The sequence below is a fragment of the Hyperolius riggenbachi genome, chromosome 5 (assembly GCF_040937935.1).
Source record: "Hyperolius riggenbachi isolate aHypRig1 chromosome 5, aHypRig1.pri, whole genome shotgun sequence".
Lineage (NCBI taxonomy): Eukaryota > Metazoa > Chordata > Amphibia > Anura > Hyperoliidae > Hyperolius > Hyperolius riggenbachi.
Window position 1 is genome coordinate 185,790,094 of NC_090650.1, and position 14,252 is coordinate 185,804,345.

Here is a 14,252-nt window from a genome sequence, read left to right on the forward strand (position 1 = left end):
GGATAAAAGAAGGCCATGTGTAGATCTGAGATTGCAATTGGGTTGGTATCTGGAAACAAGTAAGGAGATGTGCAGGGGAAAGAGATTGTTGAGTGTTGTGTAGGTTAGGGCTAATGCTGGGACTACATGATGCGTTTTTTCCGCTAGATTCTCCACTCGATCGATTTTGCCGCTCGATTCTCCACACGATTCTCTTATCTTCCACTCATTTTTCTTATCTTTTTCCATCAAGCGGTAAAACCATCTATCTGCTGGAAAAACGCATGGCGTATTCCCAGCATAAGAGCCTGAACTGGATCCTCTGGTTGATTGTTAGTCAATGAAGAGCTTGACAGAGAGGAGCAGCAGAGGAAGAGTGAGAAGAAAGATGAATGAGATGAGCAGCTGAGTTCAATACAGATTGGAGTGGTTTCAATAGTCCAGACAACATATTATAAGAACATGTTTTTGAGATGTAGATGACAGGAGCTGGTTAAGGAGTGAATGTGAGGAATAAAAGAGAAATGAGTATGGGGATCCCCCGCCAAAGCCTTTTTAACCCCTTGTCACTCATGCAGCCTGTCATAGCAAGAATGTGGAGCTTGGACAGTGTGGGGCTCCACACTTTGAGCTATACCAGCCTGCATGGTCCATTAACCACCCTGGCGTTCTATTAAGATCGCCAGGGTGGCTGCGGGAGGGTTTTTTTTTAATTAAAAAAAAACTATTTCATGCAGCCAACTGAAAGTTGGCTGCATGAAAGCCCACTAGAGGGCGCTCCGGAGGCGTTCTTCTGATCGCCTCCGGCGGCCAAAAGTGACACGGAAGGCCGCAATGAGCGGCCTTCCGTGTTTTGTTTACTTCGTCGCCATGGCGACGAGCGGAGTGACGTCATGGACGTCAGCCGACGTCCTGACGTCAGCCGCCTCCGATCCAGCCCTTAGCGCTGGCCGGAACTATTTGTTCCGGCTGCGCAGGGCTCAGGCGGCTGGGGGGACCCTCTTTCGCCGCTGCTCGCGGCGGATCGCCGCAGAGCGGCGGCGATCAGGCAGCACACGCGGCTGGCAAAGTGCCGGCTGCGTGTGCTGCTTTTTATTTGATGAAAATCGGCCCAGCAGGGCCTGAGCGGCAGCCTCCGGCGGTGATGGACGAGCTGAGCTCGTCCATACCGCCCGGCTGGTTAAGTAGGGAGGGCACTTACCAGCCTGCATGGTCCATGATGTATTTACAAACAATCTTATGATTCCAATCTACAGTTAACTAAGACTTTTAAAAACTGACAGGAAGTTCAAATAACACATCTTTGCAGCCTTATCATTCTGTGTATTTTGTTAGGAGTACAGTTGCTATGAGACTGCCCAGAAATACCCACCATGCTGTAGGATCAGTTAATTGCACAGAGCATGAGGCTTTGTCACTCATTTCCAAAACCTGGTCTCATCCATTGCCTGGCAGCCAACTCTCACATGCATATCCACCAGATTCTGTTGATGAAAACATGAGATTTTTTTTTCCAGCAATTTCTATGTAGCTTGAAAATGGACTAGTCACGTGCAGTGCCAGATGATTTGGATGCAAGGCATACAAATTACTACAAAATTTGCATCAAGTCAGAAAAATCTGCAACTCATTGATTACCTCTTGTTAGACACACTGTGGAATGCTTTATGTTTTATATGCACACCAGTAAAAAGGCCTGTGTGTAAAAGTCAAAGCTAGGCCACAACCGCCCCCCGCCCCCACACACACACACAAATGCGCACAGACATGACCCTCACGTGCCAGTCCCCCACTACTGTCAGAACTCCGCCCAGGTGCCACACATGCATGCTACGCACAATGGATGCACGGATGCAGGGACAGGGGTTTTATTATATATGATTTTGTCAGTGTTTGCCCATTGTAAAATATTTCCTCTCCCTAATTTACATTCTGCAATGTATCACTGGTGGTGACATATTTATATGTTCATTAATGAGAGTTCTATGCACAGAGGGAGATACTGCTAGCTTGGCAGTTGGAAAAAGTTGTTATTTCCCACAATGCAATCAGGTTTACGGACAGCCAACTGTCAGGACCGGACGCAGTGATACAGGAGGACGCGGGGACAGGGGTTTCATTATACAGGATAGAAACAAAGTAATTAGTCTAGAAATGTTTGACATTTAAATCTTGCAATGTAGAAAGCCTAAATGAAAACACAGAGGAATTTCCCTTTAGGCATTGTTCATATTGTGTTCGGCTCGCGTGTCTATGCGCATTGGGCGTCTTTTTTTTTCGGTGATTGGGTGGGCAATTCGTTTTTTTTGTGCTTAGCGGTTTTCTAATCGTTTTTTTCCGAGCGGTTTTGTAATTCACTCCCTGATGCAAGTCAGGAAGTGAACTCTTTGACCCGGAAAATAATAAATACAATGTATTTATTGTTAAAAACTCAAACGCAATCGCTACACAAAGCGATTTTGTGAGCGTTTTGCGTTGCTCCTATACTTTCCATTAGGCGGAATCGCCTCAAAAATGGTACACGCACTGCTTTACTGAACGGACTGTGCACGACACACTCTGATATGGACCTTCTCATAGACATTCATTGTCCACGCGGTCGGAGGGCATTTTTAAAAACCGCATGTGGGCGAAAAAAAGCCGAAAACGTCTGCAGTGTAAATAAGCCCTCAAAGTGCTCTTGTGCTCCTTTTTATTTCTTTTTAGAATTGTGTCAAATATGAAAATTGCGGTACTTGCATTACTTATAGGAAATATTTTTGTTTCAGTAACATTTTGACACTCTCAAACACCTTTGACTGGCCAGAAGGTAATATAACTACAGACAACTATTATGACATGCTTACGTATTTCAATGAAACACATCCTCAGGAGATTGCAGATCTTAAACTTCCAACGTGTGATTTAAACAAAATTTTGTCTGAGGTAAGTTTTAAGCTCACTTAAAAGGAACATTACTAAAAATAATAACATTAATAAAATTGACTTTTTTTTTACAGTACTCATTTATGAATTATTTACTCAGTGTTTGCCCATTGTAAATCCTTTCCATACCCTGAATTACATTCTGAAATATATTACAAGTGGTGACGGAATGTTTCTTTGAGAGTTCCAAAGACAGTAGAAATAATACCTGGTCTCCCAGGATGCTCTGGGAGGAAAACTTAGCATAGCTTACAGCCTAGACTGTGATATCGCTGGGAAAGCAGGGCTACATAGCAATATACAGCAATATAATAAATATATAGGAAGTGTTTACGATACTGAAACCAGGATGATGGGTATCCTGAATAAGGTTTTACATTGTACTTTATGTCATTACTGTCCCTATTTATGCTTACATACATTTTCAGAATGTGCATACTTTTGCATATGTGAATAAATTGACTCTGCATGTTCAAAATTTGTAGCCATTGAACTAGTTAACAGTAGTATCGATCACTTTTACTTTGTGCATTTACAGGAACGATTAAATAAGATTAAGATAGACAAGGCACCTAGCCCAGATGGCATCCACCTCCGGGTATTAAAGGAGTTGAGTTCAGTTATCGATAAGCCACTTTATCTTATTTTCTGTGGTTCTCTTTCAAGTGGGTCAGTTCCTTATGACTGGTGTACAGCTAATGTTTTCCCCTTATTTAAGAAGGGAAAAAAATCAAAGCCAGGAAACCAGTAGAGATGGCTCGAAACTCCCATTTTTTCGGTTCACAAACCTCAAACGCGAACCTCCGCAAAAGTTCGGTTTGCGTGAACTTTTGCGAACCGCAATAGACTTCAATGGGGAGGCGAACTTTGAAAACTACAAACATTTATGCTGGCCACAAAAGTGATGGAAAAGATGTTTCAAGGGGTCTAACACCTGAGTTTTTGCATGGCAGAGTGGGATACACTCCAAAAGTCCCGGGGAAAAATCTGGATTTGACGCACAGCAGTGTTTTAAAGGGACACTTAAGTCTGTGGAAAAGGCAGGGTACACGAGTGATTCTTCACGTTCCCAGCCACAATAGCACCCTCTATGCCGCTATATGATATATACTCTATGCTATAGCAGCATAGAGGGCGATATTGTGGCTAGGAACGCGAAGAATCACTCGCATTCCCTGCCTGTCAGCTCCTGACGCCGAAACCGGAAGTGGCTGCCGGCGGGGCCAGGAGCATTGGATGGAGTCTGCGTGGGCACAATACAGCTGCAGGGGGCTGCTGGAAGCCCCAGGTGAGTAAAACTCATTTTTTTTCCACAGACTTAAGTGTCCCTTTAAGGGCAGAAATCCCATTGCATGCTAAATTGGAGGCCTAATGCTGGGCATAGACGGTTCGTTTTATATTATCAATCGAGCCGCTGATAGCTCGAATAATAATATTCAACCTGTCCGATCACCGTGGCGGGTCGATACCGCGCTCGATCCCCGCTGGCGGACAAGGGTTGAAATGAAACGCTGATAAGGTAATGCCCACAGGGTCGAGCAGGGATCATCCACGTGCACGTGTGGATGAGCGGTGACGCGCTGGCTCGATACTGGCGCATAAACGAACCGTCTATGCCCAGTATTAAGTGCTTTAAAACCTCTTGCATGTGTGTAATTAGTGTACTGCTTCACACTGACAGACCAAACTCACTGTGTAACGCACTGCAAACAGCTGTTTGTGTAATGACGGCCATGCTGGACTGGTGCACACCATGGCCAGAGTGCAGGCGATAGCAGTTTTCAAGCCCATATGGTCACCGGGCTGACATAGCTCAATGACAGAACAACAGTGACTGTCCAGCTGATCGAATTTGGTCTGTCCACAATGAAGCAACAACCTTATTATCTTGGGTGTGCCCCCAGCCAGAAAAATTAGGCAGGCATGTACACGCACCAGAAAAATTATTATAGCGGCCGCTGCTAGCAGCGGCCTTTAAAATTCAGGAATCCGCCTGGAGTCCTGGACCCTGTTGGTGGTGGTAAAGAAGGCAGTCAAGCAGCCTGCAAGCAGAGATGCTGTGTGGGGAGCAACTTAGTCTTGGGGAGGGCAGTCACACGGCATGCAGGCAGAGATGCTGTGTGTGGTGACTGACTTAGTCTTTGGGCGGGCAGTAGCCCTCTGGGATCCATACATCATTCATTTTGATAAAGGGGAGGTACTGAACACTTTTGTGACCTAGGCGACTTCTCTTCTCAGTGACAATGCCTCCAGCTGTGCTGAAGGTCCTTTCTGACAGGACGCTTGAGGCAGGGCAAGACAGAAGTTGGATGGCAAATTGTGACAGCTCTGGCCACAGGTGAAGCCTGCGCACCCAGTAGTTCAGGGGTTCATCGCTGCTCACAGTGTTTACATCCACACTTAAGGCCAGGTAGTCCGGCTACCTGCCGGTCGAGGTGTTGGTGGAGGGTGGATCCGGAAGGGCTAAGGCGAGACGTTGGACTAAAGAATGTCCGCATGTCCGACATCACCATGAGATCGCTAGAGCGCCCTGTCCTTGCCTGCGTGGACATGGGAGAAGGATTACTGGCAGTGGTACCTTTATTCTGTTGTGCTCTGACATCACCTTTAAACGCACTGTAAAGCATAGTTGCCAGCTTGTTCTGCAAGTGCTGTATCCTTTCTGCCTTCTGGTGATTTGGAAACATCTCCACCACTTTGTGCTTATACCGAGGGTCTAGTAGCGTGGCCACCCAGTACAGTTCATTCCCCTTGAGTTTTTTTATACAGGGGTCCCTCAACAGGCTGGAGAGCATGAAAGACCCCATGTGCACAAAGTTGGATGCCGACCTACTAGCCATCTCCTCTTGCTCTTCCTCAGTGATGTCAGGTAATTTCTTCTCCTCCCCCAGCCACAAACAATACCACGAGAAAGGTGAGCAGCACAAGCCCCCTGCGACGCCTGCTGCGGTTGTTCTTCCACCTCCTCCTCCAAAAAAAACCCCACCTTCCTCATCATCTGACTCCTCTTCCCCACACAGCTCTTCCTCCTCCTCCTCCTCCTCCCACCTCCTCTGTGCTGCCGCAGGTGTTGAGGAAACATCTGGTTCTGAGAATTGATCCCACAACTCTTCCTCCTGTTCCTGTAACTGTTCCTGTTCATGCTCCTCCACAGCTTGATCCACCACTCTACGCATGGCACACTCCAGGAAGAAAGCATATGGGATCAAGTCGCTGCTGGCGCCTTCACTGCGACTCACCAGGTTTGTCTCCTCCTCAAACGGCCACATGAGCCTGCAGGCATTTCACATGAGTGTCCAGTACTTCAGCCAGAACATCCCCATCTCCCCAGAGTGTGTCCTTCTACTGTAGTTGTAGAGATACTGGTTGACGGCTTTCTCCTGTTGTAGCAGGCGGTTAAACATAAGGAGGGTTGAACTCCAGCGAGTCGGGCGATCGCAAATCAAGCGTCTCACCGGCAAGTTCTTTCTCCGCTGAATATCGACCAAGTGTGCCATGGCCATGTAAGACCGCCTGAAATGCCCACACAACATCCTGGACTGCTTCAGGACATCCGGTAAGCCTGGGTACTTACACACAAATCTCTGAATTGTTAGATTCAGCACATGTGCCATGCAGGGTACATGTGTCAACTTTCCCAAATTCAAAGCCGAAATGAGATTGCTGCCGTTGTCACACACCACGTTGCCGATCTCCAGTTAGTGCGGGGTCAGCCACTGATCCACCTGTTTGTTAAGAGCAGCCAGGAGAGCTGCTCCAGTGTGACTCTCCTCTTTGAGGCAAGACATGTCTAAGATGGCGTCACACCGTCGTACCTGGCATGCAGCATAGGCCCTGGGGAGCTGGGGCTATGTAGCTGGAGAGGAGATCGCAGCACCAGTAGAGTTGAACTGCCACTCAGCCAAGGAGGAGGAGGACGACGACAGCAAAGAGGATGTAGAAGGAGGAGTAGGAGGAGGAGAAGGAGAGGAGGTGGCAGCAGACCTGCCTGCAAGCCGGTGAGGTGTCACAACTAGGTCCGCTGCACAGCCATGTACTCCCTGCTTGCCAGCGGTAACCAGGTTGACCCAATGGGCTGTGTAAGTAATGCATCTGAATTGATTGTGAAGTGTGCAGAAAATCTATTTAGGTGCTTCACACTGAGCTGGTGGTCATTTCAGATGCAGCCTTAGTGGTATGCGCTGGTGTTCTCCTCGCTGTTCAACCAAATGTAAGTTACACATTTTTTTGCTTAGCTGCTCCCAAGATTTTAAATTTAGGTTAGGTCACTTGCCCAGAGGTTTGCCTCACCGTGGCGCAAGTGTCTAGTATAATATACTTTGCATGCAAACTATATTGGAAGCTAAAGTTCCTCCTAGTTTAATAAATGTTAGCACTTGTCTTGGATGCAGGGCATGCATTTTTCAGTCCGGCAGAGGCGGTATATAGTAACAATGGAGGGTATAGCGACTGGCACTACGGCGGCACTCAAAATATGTCACAGCTTGCAAAACAAAGAGGCATTGATTCCACCAGGTATCCGCACATGTACAGCACAGCGTGCTCAGGATCAAGAAAACAAAGATATCAAGCTCATTCACAACAAAGATGTATAAAGATCCGGCACTGCTTCTCGCTTTAAAAAGAGCTTTATTGCCAGCGGCTCTTTCAATCATGCAAAAAAGTTTCCAACAAGTTTCCAACAAGGTAAATTATGCGGTAAAAACATGCAAGGTGCACATACCCGTTGTGGTTAGTAAAGGCTGTGGGGCATGGTGGTAAGAACGGCCCGCCTAACGTCCGTTTCGCTTCAGTAGCGTCTTCAGAGGCAGTGTGGCAATTCACGACTGTCCGTTTCCGGGTTAAATACTGTATGAGGAATCATTTCCGGGTCGCGTCGTCGCTTCTACGCGTACAAAAGTACGCATGCTCCCACTAACGTACGCATGGAAGCGTAATGACGTCAATGGAGAATGCGCACATTACCGGAGCTCCCCTGCGTCGTTTCATGCTTACGTAATTACGCATACAAACATCGATGCACGCATGCAAGCGTATGAACATCGATGGGAGTATGCAAACCATGCTTAAGATTGCCATTTACAAGTCGGATCTAGCAATCTGCTGCATGGCCACAAGGTAGCAGCACAAACGGGTATGGGCTGGTGTATTAACAATTTAAAAAGGTAAAATATATAGGGGAATATATCTGCACATCAAGAGATGCAAAAAGCTCCCCACAAAAAATTGTTGAGGGCTTCATGGAGCTAAGACTGGGCAGTGGCCCCCCCCCCCGTTAACAAGAATTCATTTAAGAGAATATTTTCTACTGATTAACGTATTAAAGCAAGTCGGAGACCCACGTCCCAATCAGCCCCATTATGGCACTCCCGATGCGCAGAGATCGCCCCCATCCTAAAAACAACACACTTCCTATAGTAAAGACATATAAATGGACCTACTCTATACTCTCAATTTTTAAAGCTAAACCATACTCTAAGGATCCAGGAAACATGCCTTTTCTATATTTTCGTTCAGGCCTAAAGGGCCCATCGCATCTGTTTTTATGATCTAATTTGATTCCTTTCTTAAGAGTAATCGTTCTCTGTCTCCTCCTCTATGTGGCACTGGCATATGGTCTAAGCCAGCAAAGGTTAGGCAGTTCGCATTGCTTCCATGAGCCATCCTGACATGCTCTATGAGCCTTGGGCATCCTTTCCCTGAATCTACAGATCTGAAGTGCTCCAACACTCTCGTTTTCATTTCTCTAGTTGTCATACCTATGTAAAACCGGTGACATGGGCACCATATTATATAAACCACGAACTTTGTTTGGCAAGTAAAAAAGTGTTGTACTTTCGTGTCCACAGGACCCACTCGTACATTTCTCCCTCTGCCTAATTGTGGGCAGATTGAGCAATGCCCACACCTGTAATTACCTTTGGTCTGTCCTCTTTCTAGCCAGTTAAGTTCCCTTGGCATCGTGAACTCACTGGAGGTGACTTTATCGCCTATGGTTGGGGCTCGTCTAAAAGTTATCAGGGGCGGCTCCTTGTAAATACCTTTTAGGGATGGATCCTGTTTTATTATATTCCATTTCTCTAAAATATTGCGCCTTATTGCGTCTGCCATTGGATTATAGTCAAATGAGAACACTAACCTCTCTCCTATGTTTTTATTTGATTCTTTCCTCTTTTTCTTTTTCACTATATCTTTCCTATCTATCAAGCTAGCTTTTTGTATTGCTTGGTCTAGTTCTGTCTGAGTATAACCCCTATCCAATAGCTTTGCTCTAAGGTCCATTGCTTGTTCAAGGAAATCATCAAAAGTGGTATTGTTCCTACGCAGGCGCAAAAACTGGCCATACGGTAGTGATTTGAAGACGTGAGATGGATGATAGCTGGTCCGATGCAAGAATGTATTTCCTGATACTGGCTTCCTGTAGCCTTTTGCTACTAGTTGGTTCTCTACTATGCATAATTCTAGGTCTAAGAAGGCTACCTTGTCCTTACTGAATTCATGTGTAAATTGCATGTTTTCTTTACCATCATTCAAGTAGCCCATGAATTGCATAAACATCTCATAAGTCCCGGACCAAAACACCAGCACGTCATCCACGTATCTGGACCATCTCCTGAGGCCTCCCCCATGGGGAACATCGGTACCATACACATACCTCTCCTCCCACCATGCCAAAAAAAGATTGGCGTATGTGCATGATACCGAGGTCCCCATAGCTGTGCCGGACAGCTGCCAGTACCACCTACCATCGAACATAAACGCATTATGCGTAAGTACAAAATAGAGGCATTCACATATATAATCAATGAAATTTTCATCTTTGTCAGTCTGAGACAAAAACGTCCTTACAGCAAGGACTCCGATATCATGCGGTATGCGATTGTATAAATTCACCACGTCTATGGTCGCCAAAGCATCCCCTTCTCTCCAGACCACATCTTCTATGCTTTCAAGCACGTCCAATGTGTCTCTGAGGTGGGACTGCACCCGTCCTAGCAAGGGCCTCAGGAGATGGTCCAACCACCTAGACATTCTTTCGGTGAGGGAACCAATACCCGATACAATGGGACGTCCCGGTGGATTGGTCCGGGACTTATGGATCTTTGGTAAATGGTACCAGATAGGTTTTTTAGGAAACTCTGGCAAAAGATCCTCTGCTAGCTTCTTGGACAGAAAGCCCCCCTCCACCCCCCTTCTCAGTAGCGACCTCATAGCATTTTGAAATTTAAAAGTTGGATCCCCTGCTACTCTTTTATACGTCGTTGGGTCATTTAGCTGGCGTAAAGCTTCTTTGTTATACTGCTCTGCTGTGAGTACCACTATCGCTCCCCCTTTATCAGCTTTTCTGACTATTAGTTCTGGTCTTTCCTTAAACCATTGTAGAGCTTTCATTTCATCCTGATTTAAATTAGGATCTGCTTGGGTGTATGTGAGGGCCTTAATGTCCTTCTCCACTAGACTTTGGAAAATATCAAGTGCTGATCCCTGGGTCACCGGGAATGGTTTGATTGACTTACAAGGTATAAATTTTTGTTGGCTTTCTAGGTGATCTTCTATTTGGGGGGTCTGTTCACTATGCTCCCTATTATCTGTTAGAAGTTCCTCCAAGATCCTTAAATTCCCCAAATCCTCATCTGTCCAAGATGCATTTGGCGTAAACCCCAAAGGGCCCACCGACGCTTCTTCGGCTTTAGCTTGAAGAAAGGTCTCTCTCTTCAGAAAAAATTGTTTGATGCTCATCTTTCTCACTCCCTTATAGAGATCCACCTTAAACCGGCAAAAGTCGAATTTCTGTGTAACCGAAAAGTTAAGTCCCTTCTTCAATATTGATTCACATGCTGCCGGTAGTGGCGTTTTGCTCAAGTTGACTATTTCTATTTGTTGTTCCCTCTGTAGTACTTCCTTTTCTTTGATTTCTGTTGGGCTGGATTGCTCTGGCTGTCCTCCCAAGTTAGCTGCCTCCCTCCTTTTCCTTTTGAGACGGCCCCTTCCTCTGCGTGTTTTTTCCCTAAAGGGGCACTCTTTGGATTGGATGCACATTCTGATTGATTATTTTCAAGATTGCTTTTTTTATTATTTTTGGGTATTACTTTTGCAGTCTCTTCTTCACTGGTCTCTGTGTCTGTCGTCCAGTAACCTTTCTTAGGACGTTGTGGTCTCGGACCTCCAGGTCTGCTAAAACGTGGTCTGGAAAAACCCCAATTAAACTCTTTCCCGGCCTTAAAATCGTCGGTATCTCTAAGATATTTTTGTAATTTCCTTTTCTTTATTTCCTCCTGAATTGGGGCTAGCCTTTTATCGATTTTCTTTAGGGTTCCACTATAGCGTTCCTGGTCTACGAGACCCTTATATTGCTCTTTCAGATCCTTTATTTCTTTCTGGATCCCCGTATGCTCCTCTTCGGTCCTTTCTAGGACTATATTTTGTAAAGTTGTTACGTATGTCAGATGCGCTTCACGCCATTTTTCCATGAACTTGGTATCATTTTGGTATTCTGCTGGTTCCTGATACTTCCTGAACCCTCTTGCCACAATTTTCTTACTTTTATATTTTTTAAGAGTAGTTACTGTCCAAAATATCTTAACTTCTTTTTCACACAGCCTCCCTAGTTTGATTTCTGCCACCTTAGCTCCCACAACCTTATTCCGCGTAGTCAAGACAGCTGGGTTGTCAAACAAATTTTCTGCATCCTGCCTTCCGGCTTCCACAGCTTCTTCTACTACACTTTCTCCACTGGAATCTGAGAAATCCTCTTCTAGATCTAAATCCTCATTATCGTTAGATACATTATCGTTGCAAGTGTCTCTCCGCTGCATGCCGTGTGCTCAAGTCAAAAGAGAAGATACAAACAGCTAGTAACAATGGAGGGTATAGCGACTGGCACTACGGCGGCACTCAAAATATGTCACAGCTTGCAAAACAAAGAGGCATTGATTCCACCAGGTATCCGCACATGTACAGCACAGCGTGCTCAGGATCAAGAAAACAAAGATATCAAGCTCATTCACAACAAAGATGTATAAAGATCCGGCACTGCTTCTCGCTTTAAAAAGAGCTTTATTGCCAGCGGCTCTTTCAATCATGCAAAAAGTTGGAAACTTTTTTGCATGATTGAAAGAGCCGCTGGCAATAAAGCTCTTTTTAAAGCGAGAAGCAGAGGCGGTATATGCCTGTGCGATTAACCATTCAATTGCAACATGTGTTTAGGGATGCGCAGCCTTTCCCCCCACCCTTCCTTAACTGTGTAAGTAATGTACCTGCCCTGACCGTACTTGGCAGACCAGGCATCCGTGGTCAGATGGACCCTTGGCCCAACGCTTTGTGCAAGAGATGACACCACTTGCCTTTCAACTTCATGGTACAGTTTGGGTAACATCTTTTTGAAGAAATAATTGCGGCCTGGTATCTTCCACTGCGGTGTCCCAATGGCCACAAATTTTCGGAAGGCCTCAGGGTCCACCAGCTGGTATGGTAACAGCTGGCGAGCTAACAGTTCTGCCAAGCCAGCTGTCAGACGCCGGGCAAGGGGGTGACTAGCAGACATTGTCTTCTTCCGCTCAAAGATTTTCCTCACGGACACCTGGCTGCTGCTGTGGGCAGAGGAGCAGGAACCGCTCAAGGTGAGAGGCGGAGTGGAGGAGGGTGGCTGTGATTGTGAAGGTGAAAGGGAGAAAGCGGCTGAAGTTGATGCACCTGAAGGAGGAAGAGGAGAAGGGTGTGAGGATATATGTGATGATGATGATATGTACGGTAATATGCAGAACATAGAAGCCATATTTTTCATTTTGTGTCATGTGTAGGGCTGAAGGAAGCTGCTACTTTGAGCTTCTGTATTTAGTTCCTCTAGAAGTTGGACGCTGCTAATTGGATCTCCTGTAGGCCAGAATAGTACATTTGCATCTGCAGGTGAACGCTTGTGAACAGTAGAGCAGGACCTGCTACCGTGATTGCCTGTATGTCAATGACACTACATTTGCATTCAGTTCCTCGGGATACAGGTAATTGGGTAACGACCCTCTATTCTGTCCTGGATCTTGCATTACTTTGAACTTTGTGTATATGTAAACAAGCCACTATACAATCCAGCCTAAATGAGTCTGGACAGTTGGAAGCTAACACAGGAACGCTTGAAGTTTACATATGACAGCCTGCTGGAAGTGTGTGAAGTGTTTTGAAATCTCTGAAAGATCAAAAGTGGGACAGGAAAAACCTTGGAAGTTTGCATATCACAGGATATAACAAACATTCTGTGCAAACCTTCAGAGGCGGGTTGGACTTGTACCCCCAGGCCCCAAATGGGCCTATAAGAACCCGCACAGGTCCTTCACAACTGGTAGCTCCTCGGAGATGGCAAAGATGCTAGAGCTGCCCCGACTACTGTTCAGAAGCTGCGTTCTCCTGCAAACAACGCTCTGTATACGCTGGTAGCGTTTCTTTCCCTTTTATTTTAAGCAAACTGTCTTCTTGTGTGTCTTTGTAAATTTTATTTTGTAATTTTTACTTTGTTTTTGTAGATCTTTTGTATATATTATTTTCTGCATTGTTCCACTTTTTTCTGGAATATTAAATCGTTATTTAATAAGCTTGACTTCTGCTGTACTAAGCTAACGCTCATAGCCTAGATGAGACTGCAGTGTAACGTGCGTTACAAAGTCAGTGCCTGATTGTGCCTTGCTACAGTACGATTGTACTGTGTGTGTGTGTGTGTGTGCGTGGCATTCCCGTATTCGACCTAAAGCGCAAAGCTGACCGGAATACGAAAACGCGGATTGCGTGCAGATCACTCGACAGCAGAGTGGAAGTGTCTAGCAACAGCTAGTGGTGGCAGTGAGAAGTGTTCTGAGGGGTCACAGCCTTGAGTTAGCTCGACTAAGGATTCTTCTCCTCTCGATCTGGTCAAACCAGGTGTCGGGAACCGTATCTGCAGGCTTGCCACGGGCCGGTTCCTGACAGGGTGGCTTTGTTTTTGTGTGCTGCTTTTCCTCAGGTGGTCTTGCCATTGCAGTTTGTGCCTTTTCTCCATGTGCCTTCATAAGGCAGTTATCCCTACGTGGCTAGGGATAATCATCCTCCCCAGCTTAGCTTGCCTCAGACACCTCATAAACTGCACCAACAGCAGGTACTTCATCATCCTCCTCCTCACACCTTACGTCCATAGTTTCACCTAACTCAGACATATGAGGTGGTGTAACTTGCTTAGCGCCTTCATCTTGTTGTAACAATAATGGCTGTAACTTAGTGAATTCCCCACCAAATAACTCCTGCGAAGTGTCAAATGCAGCGCATGTGGTTCTTGTAGTAGCACTGGTGGCTGCGGAAGATGAGGTGTTCTGTGTTAAATAGTCAAC

General features: G+C 45.9%; 1 protein-coding gene across 2 annotated transcripts in view; it reads left to right on the top strand.

Annotated features, from left to right (window-relative positions):
* Positions 1 to 14,252, top strand: part of LOC137518515 (sodium-dependent neutral amino acid transporter B(0)AT1-like) — a 390,168-nt gene that overhangs the window by 324,105 nt on the left and 51,811 nt on the right. For both annotated transcript variants that reach the window (XM_068236484.1, XM_068236486.1), the window contains one exon: positions 2,748 to 2,904. In XM_068236484.1, the coding sequence (XP_068092585.1) occupies positions 2,748 to 2,904 (157 nt within the window). The remainder of the gene's footprint in view (positions 1 to 2,747; positions 2,905 to 14,252) is intronic.